The sequence below is a fragment of the Corvus hawaiiensis genome, chromosome 2 (genome assembly GCF_020740725.1).
Source record: "Corvus hawaiiensis isolate bCorHaw1 chromosome 2, bCorHaw1.pri.cur, whole genome shotgun sequence".
Taxonomy (NCBI): Eukaryota; Metazoa; Chordata; class Aves; order Passeriformes; family Corvidae; genus Corvus; species Corvus hawaiiensis.
Window position 1 is genome coordinate 571,459 of NC_063214.1, and position 18,890 is coordinate 590,348.

At 49.5% G+C, this 18,890-nt stretch overlaps 2 protein-coding genes across 11 annotated transcripts in view; both read left to right on the forward strand.

The window, feature by feature from the left end:
* Positions 1–18,890, forward strand: part of TIAM1 (TIAM Rac1 associated GEF 1) — a 159,135-nt gene that overhangs the window by 132,519 nt on the left and 7,726 nt on the right. For 7 of the 10 annotated variants that reach the window (XM_048295306.1, XM_048295305.1, XM_048295304.1 and 4 more), the window contains 7 exons: positions 3,951–4,054; positions 12,626–12,805; positions 13,212–13,280; positions 13,570–13,695; positions 15,746–15,854; positions 18,164–18,343; positions 18,465–18,583. In XM_048295306.1, coding sequence (XP_048151263.1) covers positions 3,951–4,054; positions 12,626–12,805; positions 13,212–13,280; positions 13,570–13,695; positions 15,746–15,854; positions 18,164–18,343; positions 18,465–18,583 — 887 coding nt within the window. Of the gene's footprint in view, positions 1–3,950; positions 4,055–8,148; positions 8,326–12,625; positions 12,806–13,211; positions 13,281–13,569; positions 13,696–15,745; positions 15,855–18,163; positions 18,344–18,464; positions 18,584–18,890 lie in introns of those variants that run through there. The other 3 variants (XM_048295299.1, XM_048295307.1, XM_048295308.1) reach the window with 3 other exon arrangements.
* The window catches only part of LOC125321893 (claudin-17-like), a 51,578-nt gene continuing 44,355 nt past the window's right edge, over positions 11,668–18,890 (forward strand). Inside the window, exons 1-2 of the mRNA XM_048295311.1 lie at positions 11,668–11,706; positions 14,413–14,414. The gene's annotated coding sequence lies outside the window, so the exon portion shown is untranslated. The remainder of the gene's footprint in view (positions 11,707–14,412; positions 14,415–18,890) is intronic.

Consider the following 18,890-nt stretch of genomic DNA (forward strand, 5'->3'; position numbering starts at 1 on the left):
GCCTTTGCAGAGCCACAGGTTCTGTTCCTTTCATCTATTATTGCTTTTCCTGGCTCTGGGTTCTCTCCTGCTAACACAGCCTGCATAAATTTGGCTGAGGAGGATTAGCTCTGGTTCTGTCTGGAGCAGGTTTTCCTTATTGCCTAAAAGGATCAGTGGGCTCTGTCTCCCCTCTCCACGAGGAGTGTTCTGCCTGCCCATTCTGCTCCCCTCAGAGCAGGGAATGAGAGGCTGAAAGCTGGGAACACAGCCTTGGATCTCCCCCAGATCGTCAGGAAGGTACTCTGCTGTTAGAAGGGGATTTGGGAATGGGAGTAGTACCCATATTTGTTTGTGGTCTCCCCACAATTCACTCCCTTTTTTCACTGTGGAGCAGAGCCTCTGAGGTGTAGGCTTTGCATGCCGCTGTATTTTGGAGATCTTTAGCATGGGGGATAATGTGAAGCTTATAAATCACCACGCAGAATGGATACAGACTGAAAAAAATAAAGTGCCCCCTCCGCTTGGAATGGGTGTATCAGTCCCCCTCGACAGGGAGCACGTGGGTGTTTTAGGGAGTTTGCTCTTCTGTCACTCAGAAAGCAGCCAGAGGCTGGAGTTATTAACACACAGGCTAAATCTGTGCTGTGAAACTGCAACAAACTTCTGCTGCAGTGTTAGAACGGCCACTATTTTTTATTCCATCCTCGTCCATCACAGGCCTCCTTGGACTGAGTATAGTTTGGATTTCAGAACCAGCTGAGGCCAGCAGTGACCTTCAGGTCAATTTCTTCAGGATTAGTTTCACGAGGCTGACGGCTGCTTTCAGACCTTCCGTAGCACTGTTCTCATTCAGTGCTTGATTTAGCAATTCCGGTGCACTTCCTGCAGCAGCCACCGGAGGGGTTTGGGATAAGAATTCATTTTTCATCACGAGTTCCCCAAATTCCTGCCGTGCTGCCTCGCCCTCTGGCGGCCTGGACCTGCAGGAGGCGAGGCTGGTGCTCCCGATTTCCCCGTGGAAATCCCTCATTCCCGGCGTCCCAGGGCACGCGCTCCTGTCATAGTTCAGTGTTCAGAGCTAACCACAATTCTTCTGCAAGGACGAAAGAAGCACATACTCTGTTCTATTGCGGATTTACAGGGGAAATGTCACCTTAAATAAAAATTTAATGTGAGACACCATTCCCTAACAACTCCTGTCAAAAACGTTGCATTTGACGACAGAGCCTCTTCAGCGAGGTATTCTGTTGTCATAACGGGGCCATTCCCTGGAAGCGTTGGGATTAAGGAAACTGCTGTTAAACTGCCCAAATAGATGCTATTGGGTTTTTTTTTTGAAGCCTGGGCACTGAGGTGCAGGATTCCTGGTTTGTATTTTGTGTTAGCAGGGTGCACACTTGGGAGCTTTGTGCTGCAGCTGGCAGAGCTGCATTGAAATAAATATACAAATAGTAATAATAATAAATAAATATGTGAATAGTAGTAAATAAATATATAAATAGTAGTGAATAAACATCTAGGCCAGCAGCAAGAAGGAGGCTTTAAGAGAGGTACCACACATCGTGGAAGTCTCATTTTAAAATCTTGAGTTACACCAGTCCTGCAGACTGGAAACAGCAGCTGTGGAAAATTATAGCCAAGTGTTGGGCTGATGCTGAAGCTTTCCATGATTCTCCAGGCCTTTAAGCCCCAGCACCTTTGCTCCTGTGATATAAAACTTCCTTCTGTTTTGCTGGTTGTAGCCACAAGTGGGAGTTATTTGATAGGCGTTGGTCACACTGTCACAGGTATGACACTGCTGAGGCAGCCTGGGGGCTCCTGTGCCCTCCCTCTGTGCTGGGGCCACAGGGTTTTGACCCCCTTTTCCTGCTGCTTTTTTGGATTTCCCCTTCTCATTCCTTAATGTCCTGTGAAGGCAGCAAGTGGCAGTGGTCAGGAAGAAGGAAAGCAGCACATTCTCCTGGCAGAGCTAAATAAGGATTCGCAGGGTAAAAAGCAGGTGATGGAACGATCCTGACAGAAGTGGGGCAGTAACTGGGAGGAATTAATGGGCAGGGGCAGCTTTGTTGCTCTGACTGCAGTTAACGAGCAGTAGATAAACCTGCTCACCTCCGTGGTGGCCAAAGGCATCAGAAACAGCCTGAGTACACGTGCTGTGTGAAAGATTCCTGTCTGCTTGGTGAAAGTGCACGAAACAGGTTAAATGGGGCTTAAGTTGCAGGAAAAGATAAAGGGGTGGCTTAAAAGTAATATGAACAAATATTATTGCCTTGGTTTTGGCTGAGAAGCAGCTGCAAGGTGCATTTCACACAGTTTGAGAAGGGAAACTAATTGCAGTGAAAAAACACGACTGCCCCACACAAATTATGGCACACAGCACTTATCTTCTCTGGTTTTTGAAACGGATACCTCGAGGGGTTTAAGAATTCTTTTTCACAAGTTAATAGGGAGAGCAGAAAGCTGATAGTGAGATTTTATAAGATCTGGGCAAGGCTCAGAAAACGGAACTTCTTACAGAAAATACCCCTTCTTCCACTAGATTCTGGGTTGCCAAAGAACCCCTCCAGGCACATCTCTTTCCAAGGCAAACCCTCCCTTTTCAGAAGAGGGGCCTGAGCTCTGAGCTACCTTTTATGTCCTTTCCATTTCCTCGATGCCCAACTTGGCTCCATCCCAGCGTGCAGAATATGTTCTGAATTTATTTCCAGAATTCTGGTTTTTCCGGATTATCTCTGGACATAACGAAGTGGAAATCTTGCACAGTCATGCAAATTGTTTTTGATAATGGGGTTTAAAAGCTTGCCTGAACAGCAGCTGAACACTGGGTCCTGACGCCTAAAAACTCCTGAAATTGGGTTTGTTTTCTCAGCAAGTGAGTGTGTCAGGCCAGAAATGTCCCACGTTGAGCCATGGCTGGCTGGCCAGCACCAAGAGCTGCTTACCGCAGTTTCCATGTGAAACCACTGGGGTGGAAAGGTCCTTGGCACTGCTCACCAGCCAAGCAATGAATGCTGCATGTCAGAATTTCAGTGTGACATTTCAGCCTTATCTCTGAATCTGTAGTTCCCAGTGTGTTGGGGAAGATGAAACAGGAAAGCCTTGTAAATATGATTGCCTGACAAAAGATTTTGGGAATATGAAAACTACAGGCAACATCGAAATGAAAGCTACTTTTGAAATACCAAGTCTTAGTTACTGAACAACTAGAAAACAATGGTATGGCCGACTGAAGATAATCCCCTCTTGATGGAACAATACCCTCTGCTTGCAAACAGGTCCAAGGGTCAGAGCAGACCCTACTAGCTCAGCAGAAGGGGTCCAAAGAGTAGTTTTTAGAAGTTAAGATGTAACACTCTATGGTAATATAAGAACTCTTATAGGCTGTATGTAAATGCTATAGGATTTGTATCTTGTATTAGATTGGTTAGTGACAATTAGAATATTCAGTACAGAAGATGATTTATTGTATTGTAACCAGGACTTCAGACATTTCTCTTCCATTCCTTTCCTTACTCCTGCTCTTACTTCTACTTCCACTCTCGCTCTTACACCCTCTCTCTCTCTCTCTCACCCGTTCACTCTCTTGCTCTCTTGGGCCTGCTCAGAGCTGAAGTCTACCAGCTCTGAGCAGTGCCCCAATACCCACGCCCTTTACAATAAACCGACTGTGTCCCAAGACCTGCCTATAGAGATCTCTTCGTCTCCGTCACCGTCCACCCGTCCCGACTGAACCCCATGAAGACCATAACCTACACCAGTGAAATGATGTCTGGTCATAACCCCTTTGTTTTTACACCTGTCCTTAAAGCTGTGCTGCAAACCCTCCTCGGAGGTCGTTGGGTGCCTGTGGCACAACCTCCTGTTGGAATGTGCTCGTGTTCCACAGGAATTCCATGGTTGCTCCCAGCCTTTCTTGGGGATTTTGGGGAATTCTGGCTGTGTTTTCACACCCGTGTCACTCTTGGCAGGGCACTCCCTCTGCAGTGACCCCGACAGCTCCGCCGAGGCGGCCCCGGAGGAGGCGGAAGCGCAGGACCTGGAGTCATCGGACGAGGCCGACAAGATGAGCAAGGTGAGGAGGTTCAATTTTCACCCGACAGCGAGAGCAGCCAGACTGGAGCACCCTTCCTGCGAAAACGCTGGTTTTTCTTGGAAGGTGTTTATGGATGATCCTGAATGGAACAAGGCACAACTTTGATTGTGGCAGTCACCTGCTGCCTCTTCAGCGAGACTTGTGCCTTTTTTCCAGGGTGGGTCCACATCCTCAGTACCTTGTGATAATGACCCCACACAGTTTTAAAATGGGCTGGTTATCACTTCCATCCCCAGAACAGCTCCACTGCACCACGTGGATCATTAGGATTTCTCATTCTTTCTTGTCTCTAGGCTTATGACACACGTAAGTTAAACTGCATTTCCTTAAAGTACTAGCGCAGCTCACATGCAGATTTCTAACCTCAAACCAGCCATGGCCAATCTGCCTTAAACTGAAGCCAAACTCTGCAGTTATAGCTAAGAGCTTGTGCAAATGGGTTGCTAATTGCCATCGATTGAGGGACCTTCCGCAGTGGTTGGTGGTTCACACTCGGTGACAGTGGGTGATGATCGGTGGCTTCTGAGGCACAATCCAGCGAGGTTATCTTGATTGCTTTTAGGTATTTGTGATGTAGGTGATGGTGAGATCTTACAGCTACTTTTCTTCACAGTTCTAGTGAGAACTGGATCTCAGTTTGTTGGTGTTTTCTCTCTGTGCGTGTTTTCTCTCCTATTTTAACCAAGATGTGTTGTAGTGAGCTCTGGGCTGGCCCCTTGCTGCTCTACTGCAGAGAAAGGAAGGAAAAGACCTTGGCCTCTCGTTTCCTGATCCCTGGTGTCACTCTAGCCTGGAGTTTTGTCCCTTGATAGCCAGACAGTGGAAGTCAGATAAGGGAAAACACGCAATGCTCACAGAGAAGGTGATTACTCACAGAGTTTGTTTCACAAAGGTTTTATTGAGGAACTTTTTCTTGTAAGTGCAAACAATTACTTCTTCAGTCAGTGGAAATGTTTGTTGATAGTTTGGGATTTTTGCCTGTAAATTTCTTTTTCAGTGAGTGGAGGTGTTTGTTGATAGTTTGGGATTTCTAACTGTAAATATGTGGGATTTTCATATGCTCTGAGCAGAGTCTGTTCTGTCAAAGGAAGCTGTGGCAGGGCACTGAGCACAGCACGTGGCTGCTGGGGAATCAGTGCTCTCCATGGGTTTTCCAGGGCTTTCTGTTGCTGAGCTGTGCACAGGCTGGGGGGTTTTGCCTCTTGGCTCCTGGATGCTCAGAGCTGTAATTACCTGCACAAGTCGTAAGGATTACCCGATTAGCTCTGCAGCTCAGCAGATTTAGTCAAACTGAGAAATGGGTGTTAGCAGCTTTAATGCTTAATATTCCATCCTGGAGGAGTAACTCCCAGCTTCCAACGGGAGGAGCTTCTGCCTGTCTGGCAATGAAATGTTGACATCACTGCGTGTTTCCTTTTGGGATACAGAAATATGGCTCTGTATTTGTGTGGGGTGAAGAGGAGTGAGGCTTTATTTTTTCTGTTTCAAACTGCTTGAATTGTTCTCCCACAAATAAAGGACATGAGTACCTATGGAATATATCTAACCTACACAGTTTGGCAAGCTCAGGGATGCTGCTGTCCCTGCTCTGTACTCAGCGCCTTCCTTGCTGACTGTAGAAACCCCCAAATTATCCTGCGGTGCCTATAGAAAATTCCAGTATATGGCAGTGGGGAAGAAGAAAAGCTCAGCTGAGGATTTTCCTAATTCCTTGGCTTTTCTGTGTGCTTGGGAAAGCTGATGTGCATGGGAAGGAAAGATTCTTGCAATGTACGTTTCCCCATGGGAAGTCACACACAGCGAGGAGAAAAACCAAGTTGTTTTCCTGTCCATGCACTCCCACACCTTTCCATGCTCCTGGGATTATGGCACAGAAGATTAAGGTGGTGTCCTCAAGGCTGTTTCACAGGGGCTATTTTTGTATGTGGGAAGGGGAAGGCTCTGCCCTCGTGCCACGTTCCCCTTTATCCCATTGCTGCCACAGCTCCCAGCCTTGGATGGTGGAGCTCAGGGGAGACTCCCTTTGTTTTTCTGCCCTCCTTGGCTAAAGCAGCACTCCCATCCATTCACCGCTGGTCAGCAGGGGAATGTTCCAGCATCAGAGCTCCCCAGCTAAATGCAGAGCTCCCCTCCTTCCAGCACAGAGGCAGCATTAGGAGCTGGAGATCCCAAAAAAGCCTTTGGGGTGTCTTGTGCCATGCACTGCAGAGAGGGACAGCTCCCAGCTTCCCCAGGAAGCTCCCTGGCTCTCCAGCCAGCAAAGAGATCCTAGGGGAGCATCAATAATTCAAGAGAAGAGGAGAGGAGCGAGGTGCTCACAGCCCACATTCAACTGCTCTCATAGCACAGGCTTTGTGTGAAGGTAAGTGGGGGGAAATCCCACCAAAAGCTGGGCTTGGTCCCTGCTGCCTTTGTCAGGCAGGTGGCAGGGGGCTGTGTGACACAGGAGGCACTGGAATGTGTCCTCCCTCCTCGCCCTCCTCCTCCTGGCTGCAGCTGCCTCTGTCCCTTCCCCCAGACCAGCATTGTGTGCACGTGGGTGTGTGTTTCCTTAGGAGTGGTGCTTTTGCTTCTTAATCTGTAAAAGCCTCCGAGCTGTGGTGGTGCTGAAGGATTTGGAGGTACAGCAGCAGCTCTGAGGATTCCTCCCCTTCCTGAGAAGCTTGTCTTCTGTATGTCCTAAAGGCCTGGTGATGCAGAGCTTTCTTCTCCGTCGCTGTTGTCAAAGTAATGATTCCATTATATAGAATAAGGGAAGATAAGGTGTCTGTGTCTGTTCTGGTAAAACACTGGAAACCCTTTGCCAAGGTGGGCCGAGGTATCAGTGGTGTGGGATAGCTGCTGTTCTCTGGACTCACTCCCTATCTAATTTCACCCTCTTATCTCTTGGGATGACATCTGTGTGAAGGGTAGCAAGCAAGGCGCTTTCCAGGTGCAACCCTTTTCCTTAAGCCACGCAACTGGCACTGGCCTGAGCTTTTCTACAAGTGGCTTCTGCTCTGGGATGGGCTTCTGGCTTTCCTTTCTGTGCCCATTTCATGTAGGAGCGAAGGGGAGGAGAGAGCTGGGAGGGAGAAGAGTGGGGGAAGGAAAGCCTGCTCTCTGCCACCTTTTCAGGCTTGTTTATGAAACGGGGGGGATGGCCCTCTATTCAACAGAACATCAGAAACGTTTCACACCTGGGTCATTTCTTCAGTGGTTACTTGCCCCTGTGGTGACCTGCTTGTTTTGGCCTTTTCAATATTGAAGTTCAAAGGGGGTACCCAGAAAACTGAGTGTATGAGCAAGTTCCTGATGTTGCAGGTTGCCAAAGGCTAAAATAGGTGCTGTTTTGAATCTCAAAATCAGCCTTTGTGTATTTTCTTCTCCTGTCGTGGTCCTTGGAATTTAATTGGGGAAGTGTTTTAAGAAGTGTCACCAGTTACAATTACTGTGGGACACTGGTTTCTGCCTGTTTCTAACTGCAGACATCTGCCTGTGGCTGTAAAGGCCAATTACCGGGCAGCAGTGGTGCTTGGGGAGCATGATTGATGGGCTCTGTGTGTGCATGCCTGTGCCACTTGGAGGGATTTTTTCCAAGAAAAGTAGGTCGGCTGCACTCTGCTGCATTACTCGAGACCAGCATAAGTCCCCAAACCTTCAGCGTGTTGCAGTAGACGTGAAAGGATTAAAAGGGGGATTTGCGGGGTCGGTTTCCCTGCGGCAGAACCGGCTCTTTTAAGTTGCTCTAATTGGGTGCCGTGTCCATTCCGCTGTTCGATATTCCCGAGCAGCGCCGCTCGCAGCCAGCGGGCTCGTGCTGAGCCGCAGCAGCACACACGGATATTCCCGGCTGCTCCTCTGCGCTCCAGCCCCTCTGCCTCCGCCAGCAGCGCCCAGCTCCGGCTTCGCCCGGCTCGGGATCCCGTGGATGCGGTGAGCAGATGGCACGGGAGGGGAGGCTGTGCCGGCGGGGAGGTGGGCGCTGCCCTGCCCCGCTCACACGCGGCGGGGAGCAGCTCGGGGCGCCTGGGAGGAGCGGGAGAGCGGCGGGGAGCAGCCGGGGATGACTGTGCGGTGGTGGCACTGTGCGGCCGGCGCGGTGACAGCCCCGCAGCGGTGACAGCCCCGCAGCGGTGACAGCCCCGCAGCGGTGACAGCCCCGCAGCGCTGCCTCTCGGGCCATGTCGGCGCTCTGGAGGGAGAGCCGAAAGCTGCGGAGCGGGAGCGCTGCTAGGGACGGGGACTCCCTGCACCGAATGCTGTACCTGGTGAGCAGACCCGAGGGCACGGGCTCCGGAACCGGCATTACGGGGTTGTCGTGCCGTTCAGTTTGCAGGTTCCGAATCGCAGGCTGAGCTGGAGCGTGTGTGCCCTGCAGAGGCTCTTTGTTGCCGTGCCAGGGCGCTGGCGGTGCTGAAAGGATGCAGTTTGCCTTGCTTTGTTTGGGAGGGCACTGCTGCCTGGCGTGTGCTGCCCAGAGGTGCTCTGTGCTGGGCCAGGGGCGAGCTGCCTGCTGCCAGGCACCTCGATGCCTTTGCGTGGCAAACACAGCAGGGAATGGCTTTCAAAACTACGGGGCAGCCAGAGCTGCCCACTGTGGGCCGCAGCGCCGTGGTTGTGAATGTCCTTGATCCTCCTCCACGGGAAGGATGTGAGAGCCTGGCTCCTCCGCTGAGCCCCTTCCCGAGCAGGGGTTAATGTGTTTGTGAACTCCGCTTTCCAGTCCAGTTGTGGCAGCCTGCAGTCTAATTTTCAGCTTGCTAGAAGGGAGTGCCTGCAGGATTGTGTCTGAAGTGTGATGCCATAATTCTCCCAAAGAAATCCTGGTTTAGTGTTGTCATTGTCACTGCTGGCAGAGCTGGTGCAGAGAGATAAAAGGATCTGTTTCTATTCCAGACCTTCCCTACTCTATCCACTTTCTCTGGGAAAATGGGGACAGAGAGGTTTTTGTGAAATCTGCTTGAGAGTTTTCACCAAAATAGCTGTGCCCTGAAGACCCCCGTGTGCAATGTGTGTCTGCTTTGTGTCTGGAAAAGGATTTTTTAAAGGGAATGCTGGGTAGACAGGATTGTGCTCAGAGGTGAAGCACAGCAGTTGTTGCAGGTGGAGTCATGCATTTCAGTTCTAGGAGAGAAGCAGCAATATTTTTATTGATAGGGACTGGTAAGGTGACCACGTTTGCTGGTCTCTGTGACAGTGGTTTAACAAGGCTTGATGGCAAGGCTCACCTGGTTATTTATTGCAACCTTGCACTGAGGGATGAGGGTCAGAAAGGATCCGTTGTTTGCTAAGCTCAGAGAGGGGTTTTGGTGCAGGTGGATCTGCTCTAGTCCTAGACTTGGTCAGTGGTTTGTGTCTGAAGGGTTATATTGCACAGCCAGTGCTTTATATGCCTTGGCTAAGAATTCAGAGTTCAGCAAGACGTAATCACTTAGCAGGGCTCTGTGGTGGCAAGGAGCCCTCAGCCTTGAGGAGACACCTTGGGAGACCTCCCTGCTCACTGGGGGTCACACACCACAACTGCTTGTTCAGTGAGCAAGCAAGAGAACAGGTTTGTGAACGTGATTGTGCTGGAGACTTTGTCCAAAGAGTGAGGGGTGAGTGCTGTGTGGGCCGTTCCCGAGGAGATGTGGGGCCGGGCAGTGGGGAGGCGGCGCTGGCTGTGGCTGGAGCCCACAAGCCATTTATTGAGCGTGCACAAGTGGAGATAAGGCTTTGGGAAGTCCTCCACACTTCCTTCCTGCCATATGGGTGTAACTGCTCCTGCTGGGCCACACCACATGCCTCCACGAGTTACTTCAACTTCAGTGCTGAGCTGGTGTTTCACGCCTGGAGCAGATTTTCGGTCTCTTTCTGGGTGACCCATCTTTCCCTGCAGGAGCATGCACAGGATGGCAGGATCTGCCGGGTGGCAGGCAGGAACTGCTTCAAACGCTTGGTTTATTTTGGGGATGGATTGCAGATTGTGCTTTATGCATTGGAACTGGATTTATTTGTACTTCAGGTTCTCAAAGCAAAACACCACTGGACACGTCTGCCTCAAGTAGTTGATGCCATGAAGATTTTTGCCTTTTCTTTTATACCCCTGTTATACCTTTTTACAGCTTCTGTATTCCTAGTGCTTTTTGCCTACATTCTTAGACTTGTTTGTTAAGCTAAGAGACTCAACATTTTAGAAGCTTCGTAGCTAGGGATCAGTGTGCCCCAGACCCCAAGGTCCTCTCCAGAACATATTTTGTAAACCAAGATAGAACCATCCAGGGGAAGATTCCTTGGGGAGAGGGGGCTCACTTGAGCCTCTCATTGGGGAATCTTTGATAGATATGCTAATTAGTAAAACCTATAATGTTATACCCAATGTTGGGGGGATACGGGAAGAGGAGAGACACAGGGAAAGACTCGGTGGGGTACATCTCGATGCATATGACCTGGACGTGTACACCTAAGGATCCTTAAGAATAAATACCAAGGTAAAATCCCTTTTCCCCTTCTAACCGTGTATGCCTCTTGATTTTAAGACCAGGAAAAGGCATCATAGTGCTAACAAAGCCAAACATTGCTGAGCAAAAACCCTGCCTATCCTGGGTCTCTGCAGGCTCAGGTTATCATATCTGAGCTGGCAGTTCTCTGTGCCTTCCCAGCAGAGCAGGGAGCTTGGGAAGGTGTTTTAGCCTGTGCTGGAGCCAGGCTTTTCACCTGCTGCCCTTGGTGGATTTGGGGCTGTTGGGATCAAGGTCACACCTGCTGAAGTTTGATGCAGATCTAATCTAAAAGTTTGGGTGTGTTTTATACTTAAGAGCACAATGAGTATAGGTGGAACCTTGTTGAAAAGTAACAGGAATTATTGAGTAATTAAGACTAATAAATCTCAAATCTCAGTGACACGTGCCAGGGACAGAGGGAGTGGAAATGGGCTGGTCCAACTCACTGCTTCCTCCTGCCGTCAACTTGCAACTTTCTTCCACATCTGAGTTAAACCTGAGAAACTGAAGATGAATATTTTCCCTGTAATGAAGTGTGTTTAAGAGGCATTTTTGTACAGACAGCCAAAGTCAGATGCAATGAGTTCCGGGCTTACACTTGTGTCCTGAAAAAATGATCCTTTGTGTAATGAGCATCTTTGCTCATGTGCTGTGCAGTGGGACCTCAGGGGAGCATTTGCGGCCCTAAGAGACCTCTGAGGAAAGGGGGGGAAATCCTTCTTTGTCCTAGCATGGATTGTAGGTGCACAGAGAGGAAATAGCTCTGTGTGAGCAGATTGCATGGCTTAAAAAATGTGGAGATCACAACTACCAGTGGGTGGGAGTGAAGTGATGTCCCAGAGGCAGAGCTTTGTCTCCAAACTGCAAGGTGGGGATGTGCTTTATTTTCTCTTCTTTTCCTTTTCCCCTTTTTTTCTTTTGTTAGTTTTTTTTTTTTTTCCCTCTGCTCTCTTCACATTTCTCTGCTTGAACAGGCTGATTTTGGGTCAGTTGTTTCACAGAATGACAGAATTAGCCATGTTGGAGAACACCTCTGAGACCATGGAGTCCAGCCTGTCCCCAGTCCCCACCTTGTCCCCAGCCCAGAGCCCTGAGTGCCACCTCCAGGCCTTCCTTGGACACCTCCAGGGATGGGGACTCCAGCACCTCCCTGGGCAGCCCCTGCCAGTGCCTGGCCACCCTTTCCGTGGAGAAATTCCTGAACTGGGGGGCTGTAGAGGCAGTGCTGGGAAATCACTGAACCTGGATTAAGATCCCCTGGCAGGATTATCAGGTGTGATCACTGGAGCAGCTCTTTTCCCTCCAGGTCTCTGGGAGGCATGGACACAGCCCACGGCTGCCTTGGCAATCCTGGAAGCCTGGGGCTGTCGTCACTGACACCAGAGACTATTCCTGCTCCAAACTTTTCAGTGTAATGAAAGATGTGAGGGAATGATCTAACACGAGGGGGTGAAGTGAGGATAACTGCCTTTATATATAGGTAGTTGATTAAATATTAAAGAAAGCAGCAAGAGGGAGCAGCTCTGGGAAATGACACTTCCAGGGAAGTTCACCCTGCGAGGCACATTCCCAGACACAGCTCAGGGATACAGCTGCTTTCCCAAAGAGCTTGTGCTGGAGCCTGGAGAGGCTTTAGCTGCGATGGCTGTGCTTCCCCAAACCCCGGGGTGGATGGTTTCTGCCCTGTGTTAGCAGAGCTGTTCTCAGGCCTGCTGCAGCCCACATTGGGGAACTGCCAGGGGGCTGGGGTGTGTGTTTTGTTTGCACAGGCATTTTTGGTTCCCAGTTCTTGGGCCTCTCTGTGAGTTCTTCAATCTTAAGTGCTGGACGAGCCTATTTTAATTAAAATTCACGTGTCTCTGAAACCAGGAATGGAGTTGAACAGTACTTCAGTTAATTTGAATTCTGCAGCTCCTTTTTTTTTCCCTTTATCCCCAGTCACAGAGAGACAGGATAGACACTTGTAGTGCCTGTTAAAAAGTCCCCAAGCTGCAGCTGCTCAGCCACAAACCCCTCTCAGCCCCCTGTTCCTCTGGCTCTTATTTCAAGTATTACCACTGCTCTTTCCTCTCCCTTCTCTCCAAAGAGCACAGAGCAGGTCGCTGCTTTCTGTCGCAGTCTGCATGAAATGAACCCCTCTGACTGCAGTGCTCCCCCCCAGGACTGTGCAGGGCCCCAGCTGAGCACCATGAGGCAGCTCACGGACGCAGACAAGCTGAGGAAGGTCATCTGTGAGCTCCTGGAGACCGAGCGCACCTATGTCAAGGTAAGCTTTTGCCTCAGCTTCCCGGCAAAACTCCCTTGGTTCTTCTCTGCTCCTTCAGGCTGTGTTTCATGGGCGTATCTGGTGGTGAGCTTGCATTCCATTCTGCAGTCTGTGCCTCAAATGTAGCTGCAACCCCTGAAATAAGGCATTTCCAGATGATGAGGCTGTCGTTTTGAAATGGCTTAGCTGGTGCGCAGTTACTGCTCACTGAGATCTGGTATTGATTTTCTAACTAGAAATGTGTAAATGCTTCCTTCTCCTGTCTTAAATTGTGTGAAATCCAACTGTTTCATGTTGTGTGTAAAAAGGAAGAATTCTCAGATTGGGTAAGCATCATTTGCCACCTCAGTAAATATCCAGAGGCAGTCTGAGGGACCAACGTGGGAATCTTCTTCTGAATTTGTAGGACTTAAATTGCCTGATGGAGAGATACCTGAAGCCTCTACAGAAAGAAACCTTCCTCACACCAGATGAGGTATGTTGACCTTCACTTGAGCCAGAGACTATTTGCCTGCCCCTCCACTCTGCCCACCCAGCTGGGCTTGTTTGTCTGAAATTAATTTCACTTAATTCCACTCCTTTCAAACAATGGATTGAGTAGAGCATCAAGGTGCTGCTCAATAATGTCTGCAGCTTGCTTTTTCCTGACACCATTCCTGGTTATACAATTGGACTGAGAATTACTGCAGTTCTAGAAAACAGAATATAGCCTCAAAGTCATATTTTCAGCATTCTGCTTTTCTTTTTTTTTCTCCTTTTATTAGCTGGATGTTCTCTTTGGGAATCTGACTGAAATGGTAGCATTCCAGGTAGAGTTCTTGAAAACTCTGGAAGATGGAGTAAGGCTGGTTCCAGACCTGGAAAAGCTTGAAAAAGTTGAGCAATTTAAGGTAATAATTGTTTACTTTTATATATATAAAACCACATTATTTGTATTGTCTCATTGTTTACATTTTGAGGAGACCTTTAATGCTCTCCATCATATTTTTCTGACTATTGCCACTGCTCATGTAAAAACCTGCATCTCCTTCCATTTAAGATTAGTTTTCAACGGATGCTGGTGCTGCTGAAAAATTATCCTGCTGCAGTTGTAGCTTATGCTACATTTAGCCATATAGAGCACTAGAAACCATGTGCTTTTTGGTGCTATTCTTGCCCTTCTGCCAGATTTCTTGCCTTGAGCTGTCAGGAAATGCTGGAAATGGAAAGTTACATAAAATCTTTGTCCTGACAAGTCTCATGTTCAGAAGCCCTCTCGGGCTACAGATCAGAATAGTACATGAAATTTTGTGTTTGCACTTTCAGTCCATAGTGGCAAATACTCCTGGCTTTCAGCAGGTGTGCATCTTCACAGGTAGAAATGTAAACTGCAGCTCTTTAAACTTCATTTAAAACCCAGGGAAATGGGGAAACAAATTTCATTTTGTCTCTAATGCAGTTGTACTGGTTCTGGAGGCATGGCGAGGAGATGACAGAATGTTTTTCCTTTGGGGAACTCCAGTCTGGCTCTGAGCACTCACCTTGGTAAAGGACAAGATGAATAATAATAATAACAACAGTAATAATTCCTCTGGGATTGCTCTTCAGCTAGCATACAACCCTGAAAGAAGTGTTGAAAGAATTTGTGGTTTTGTGCATGACTGTCTTTGCCATCAGGTGTTTGTTTAACATGAGCCTCAGCCATGACCACTGCCCTCCTGTAACTAAAGCACAGCTCTGGTTGGTGGGAAATGTGCCCTTAACAGAGAGCACAGAGACACTTCTTTCCTGGAGGCAGCCTCTGTGGCCCCTGTGTGCTCTGGGCTCCAAGACAGGAGTGCCAGTGAAGTGCCTTCCAGAGAGAGCTCTCCCGAGTGCTGCTGCTTCCAGCTCTTCCCGTAACAGCTGCACCGAGCTCGCTTTCACTTCTGCGCCCAGGCCCTGTCTGCAGGCAGACTGGGAAATGTGGAGTTCTGTGGTTTCAGTTCTGCACTTTGCTTCCCTGTCTCACTCACTGTCCCCAAGCTGCCCACGTGTGGTCTCAGCCCCTCACCAAGTGCTGTCTGGTTCCCAAGACGTTCTGCGTTTGTGTTTGACCCCAAACACCAACTCATCTCCAAGCAGGTGAACACCTCGGTGTGTTTGTGAGGGATGAGGGTTGCTTGCAGCTCCTCAGTGCCTTGATCCATTGCAAGGTCAGACACATCCAGTCCTCTCTGTGGCCTCTGGCCATTGCTGAGGTCAGTGAGGCTCTTAAATGCAGCTCTGGAGCTGTGAGCCCAGTCCCTGTGGAGTTAGTGCTGCCTCCAGGCTGGGACTTGGCTGATGATGCTGATTACAGAGGCTGACTCCACACACCAGGGCTGGGCCTGTTTCCTGGTGGACGAATCATGGAGTCACAGAATGGTTTGGGTGGAAGGAACCTGAAAGATCCCCCAGTTCCACCCCTTCCACTAGCCCAGGCTGCTCCAAGCCCCGTCCAAGCTGGCCTTGGGCACTGCCAGGGATCCAGGGGCAGCCACAGCTGCTCTGGGCACCCTGTGCCAGGGCCTCCCCACCCTCCCAGGGAACAATTCCTTCCCAATATCCCATCTAAACGTACTCTTCTCTTAGTTTGAAGCCATTCCCCCTTGTCCTGGCACTCCAGCTGCTTATAAAGAGTCTCTCTCCATCTTCCTTGCAGGCTCCCTTCAGGCACTGCAAGGCCACACTGAGGTCACCCCGAAGCTTCTCTTCTCTAGGCTGAACAATCCCAGCTCTCCCAGCAGAGCTGCTCCATCCCTCTGATCAGCCTGGAGCCTCCTCTGGGCTCACTCCAGCAGTGATGTCCTGGTGTGCAAACACACTCAAACTGCATTGTCCTGTCCTCCAAAAGCTGGGTGGAAGCTTCAGATGCCCTGGCTGAAGGCAGAGTAACTAAATGCCTTTTTACTAATGCTTTTTTCCCCCCTTTAATCCCAGAAAGTGTTGTTCTCCCTGGGTGGATCCTTCCTGTACTACGCTGACCGGTTCAAGCTGTACAGTGCCTTCTGTGCCAGCCACACGAAAGTCCCCAAAGTCCTGGTGAAAGGTAAGAGCCCCTTCCAGAGCTGTCACAGGCACACACTGGTTGTGGTCACTGCACCCCAAACCTCTCAGGGCAGGAGTGGGGGCACACGTGTGCCTGGCTGGTCTCCAGGAGCCTTTGGAGTAGGGAGCAAAGTCTGCAGAGGCTCCTGGAGCGCTCAGTGCGTGGGTGTTGTGGGACCACCCTGTGGTGACACCTGAGCAGCTCGCTACAGGAGGTGGCTCACCCTGCTTGCAGTTTTTCTCTCCCCACCCTTTGTTCATTCTCCCTTGGCACGTTTGGTTTGTTTTCAGTCACATGAGAAGATTTCCTGAGTGGGAATCACATCGTGGCTCTGTGCTCTGTGCTGATGGGTCACGGTGTGCTCTGGAACCAGGAGTGGTGGCTCTATAGTGACCTCTCCATCCTCCCGGAGTCTGTGCCAGGAGTCCTTGCTGGTGGCAATCCCATGGAAGCCCCGGCCAATGTGGTGGAACACTGGATCCCTAGGAGAGGATCAGCCTGGGAGAATGTTTTATGGAAGCTGTTAAAATATTTTAGCTCTTTCTCCCCTCTCTGCTTCCTCTTGCCTTCTTCCCACTTTGCCTGAGAAGCTTCCATGTCGGAATTCCTAGCAGAGCTTGGCTTGCTGAGTTGTTGATAAAAGACCTGTGGTCTGGCTCCTGGGCCAGCCTGCCTCACAGGGAGGTTTTTTCCCTGTGGAAGTGTTAATCTCCTGGAGTTACCAGTGCCTCATGCAATTCCTTTTTGGCCAAGACATTGAACAAACAAATGGTTGCAGTTGTAGCAGCAATGCCATTGAGGGAGGAGCTCTTACTTTCCAAAGAACATCTGGATGTCTGACAGTCATAAATTTGGGGTTTTTTTGTTTCTTGGTTGGTTTGGGGGGGGGGGGCTTTGGTATGGTTTTTTCTGTGCACTTTTTCTTTTTTTCATTTCTGCTTGTAAACTTTTATTCCCTGTGCTGCAAAGAATACTTGGCAGCTCTGTGGAATACATAAATAAATGATTTGTTGCTAGTCACATTTGTGCTTTCTTTTGGTGTTATTTTATTGTTAAAGCTGTAGACTAGGTAGATCTGGTTATTTAGCTTTTCTTTTCCATTGCTGACTGTATTTATAAATGAGAAAGTGTTGTGCTTGAATTATGGCACAAACAGAACTTAGAATTCCATTCCAGAGAGAAATCTCTTACAAAGCCTGGGATTGTATTTCAGTCATCACTGGGTGTCCTCAGCTGAGGTGCAGGTGGCTTTTGGATTTGAAACTCAAGTTGCTTTACTGAAATCAGGTGACTGTCTGCAAAACCCCCCCAGCCCCAGCAGGGGACACGACTCTAATAAAAGCAATTGTGTGGCATTGCTCCTGCACTGAATAATTTGTATGCCTATAAATACCACCTCCTCCTTCCCTTCCCTCCTTATGCTCCAGTGGAGGGGGCAACAGAGAAAATGGCAATTTTATAAATTCAGTTGCAGTCAGGTAGAAAAGATGATGGCAGTCAGGTGTCCAGTCTGCCTGTGCTCCCAGAATCGGGTGCATTAGCCTCAGTTTACTGCTCCTGCCTCTCACTAGCTCCTGATGTTGTTGTGACTCAGTGCTGCATTTTAAGGTTTAGTGAGGTAACAAGAACCAGACCTGGGCTTAGAAGCAGTGATTCCTCACAGTCCAATTTGAGACTTTGCTTAAAAGGAACAGATGATTAAAACAGTTTGTGCTGCTCTCAGATAGCTGCCAGGCCAGAAGTACTTATTGCTGTGTGCAGCTCCTCCCGAGGGGCAGCTCTGATCTCTGCTCCCTGGGACAGGGACAGCACCCAGGGAGCGGCTGGAGCTGGGCCAGGGCAGGCTCAGGCTGGAGAGCAGGGAAAGGTTCTTCCCCCAGAGGCTGCTGGGCACTGCCCAGGCTCCCCAGGGAATGGGCACGGCCCCAAGGCTGCCAGAGCTCCAGGAGCGTTTTGGACAGCGCTGCCAGGGATGCCCAGGGTGGGGTTGCTGGGGTGCAGGGCCTGGGGCTGGACTGAATGGCCCTTGTGGGGCCCTTCCCACTCAGGAAATTCTGTCATGGATAGTGAAATTAAAAATTGCCTGTGCTGGAGGTGGATGCCTGCTGTGAAATCCTAAATAGCACATCCGGGGAGAGCGTCAGTGACTCAGATCCTGGAGGGCGTCAGTCTAATTCTGCGGGCCCAATAAATCTGCACTTCCTTGCAAAATGTCTCTGGGTAAACCAGTTTAAACCTGGAAAAGTCACTTTCTCAGGGCAGCAGATGCAATTTTCGATTGATCCAATGGCTTCATTTGAATCTTGTAGCCAAGACAGACACTGCTTTCAAGGCGTTCCTGGATGCCCAGAACCCGCGCCGGCAGCACTCCTCCACCCTGGAGTCTTACCTCATCAAACCCATCCAGAGGATACTCAAATACCCCCTCCTGCTCAAGGAGCTCTTTGCTCTCACTGATGTGGACAGTGAAGAACATTATCACCTTGATGGTAAGGAGTTAACCCCACTTTTCTCTGGTTCACCTCTGCTCTGGAGCCCTCCTCCCCTCCCTTCCTCTCGGAGGATTAAAATTCCCTTTGCTCACCCCCTGTCTCTCTGTCTCTTTTCCAGTGGCCATCAAAACAATGAACAAAGTTGCCAGCCACATTAATGAAATGCAGAAAATCCATGAAGAGTATGGGGCAGTGTTTGACCAACTCATAGCAGAACAAACAGGGGAGAAAAAAGAGGTAACAGACAGTCAGATTCATAGAGGAAAAGGAAAAGTTATTGTGGTGCCTGTTAAACTGGATCCAGTATTTACCTTTCCTGCTGTGCCATTGAAGTAGATCCTGGCACAAACAGATAAATCCCAGCTCGGTTCAAGACTTGAATTGAGTTCAATCCCGACTTCACTGAGGGGAGGGTGGAGGGATGGGATAACATCCCCTGGCCTGGGGATGGCCCTCAGTTTGTCACTCTGGGGGACCATAAGGGGAACGGTCTGCTTGCTGCATCCCCCAGCAGTTGGGAACTCCTGTATTAGTTTACTTCCAA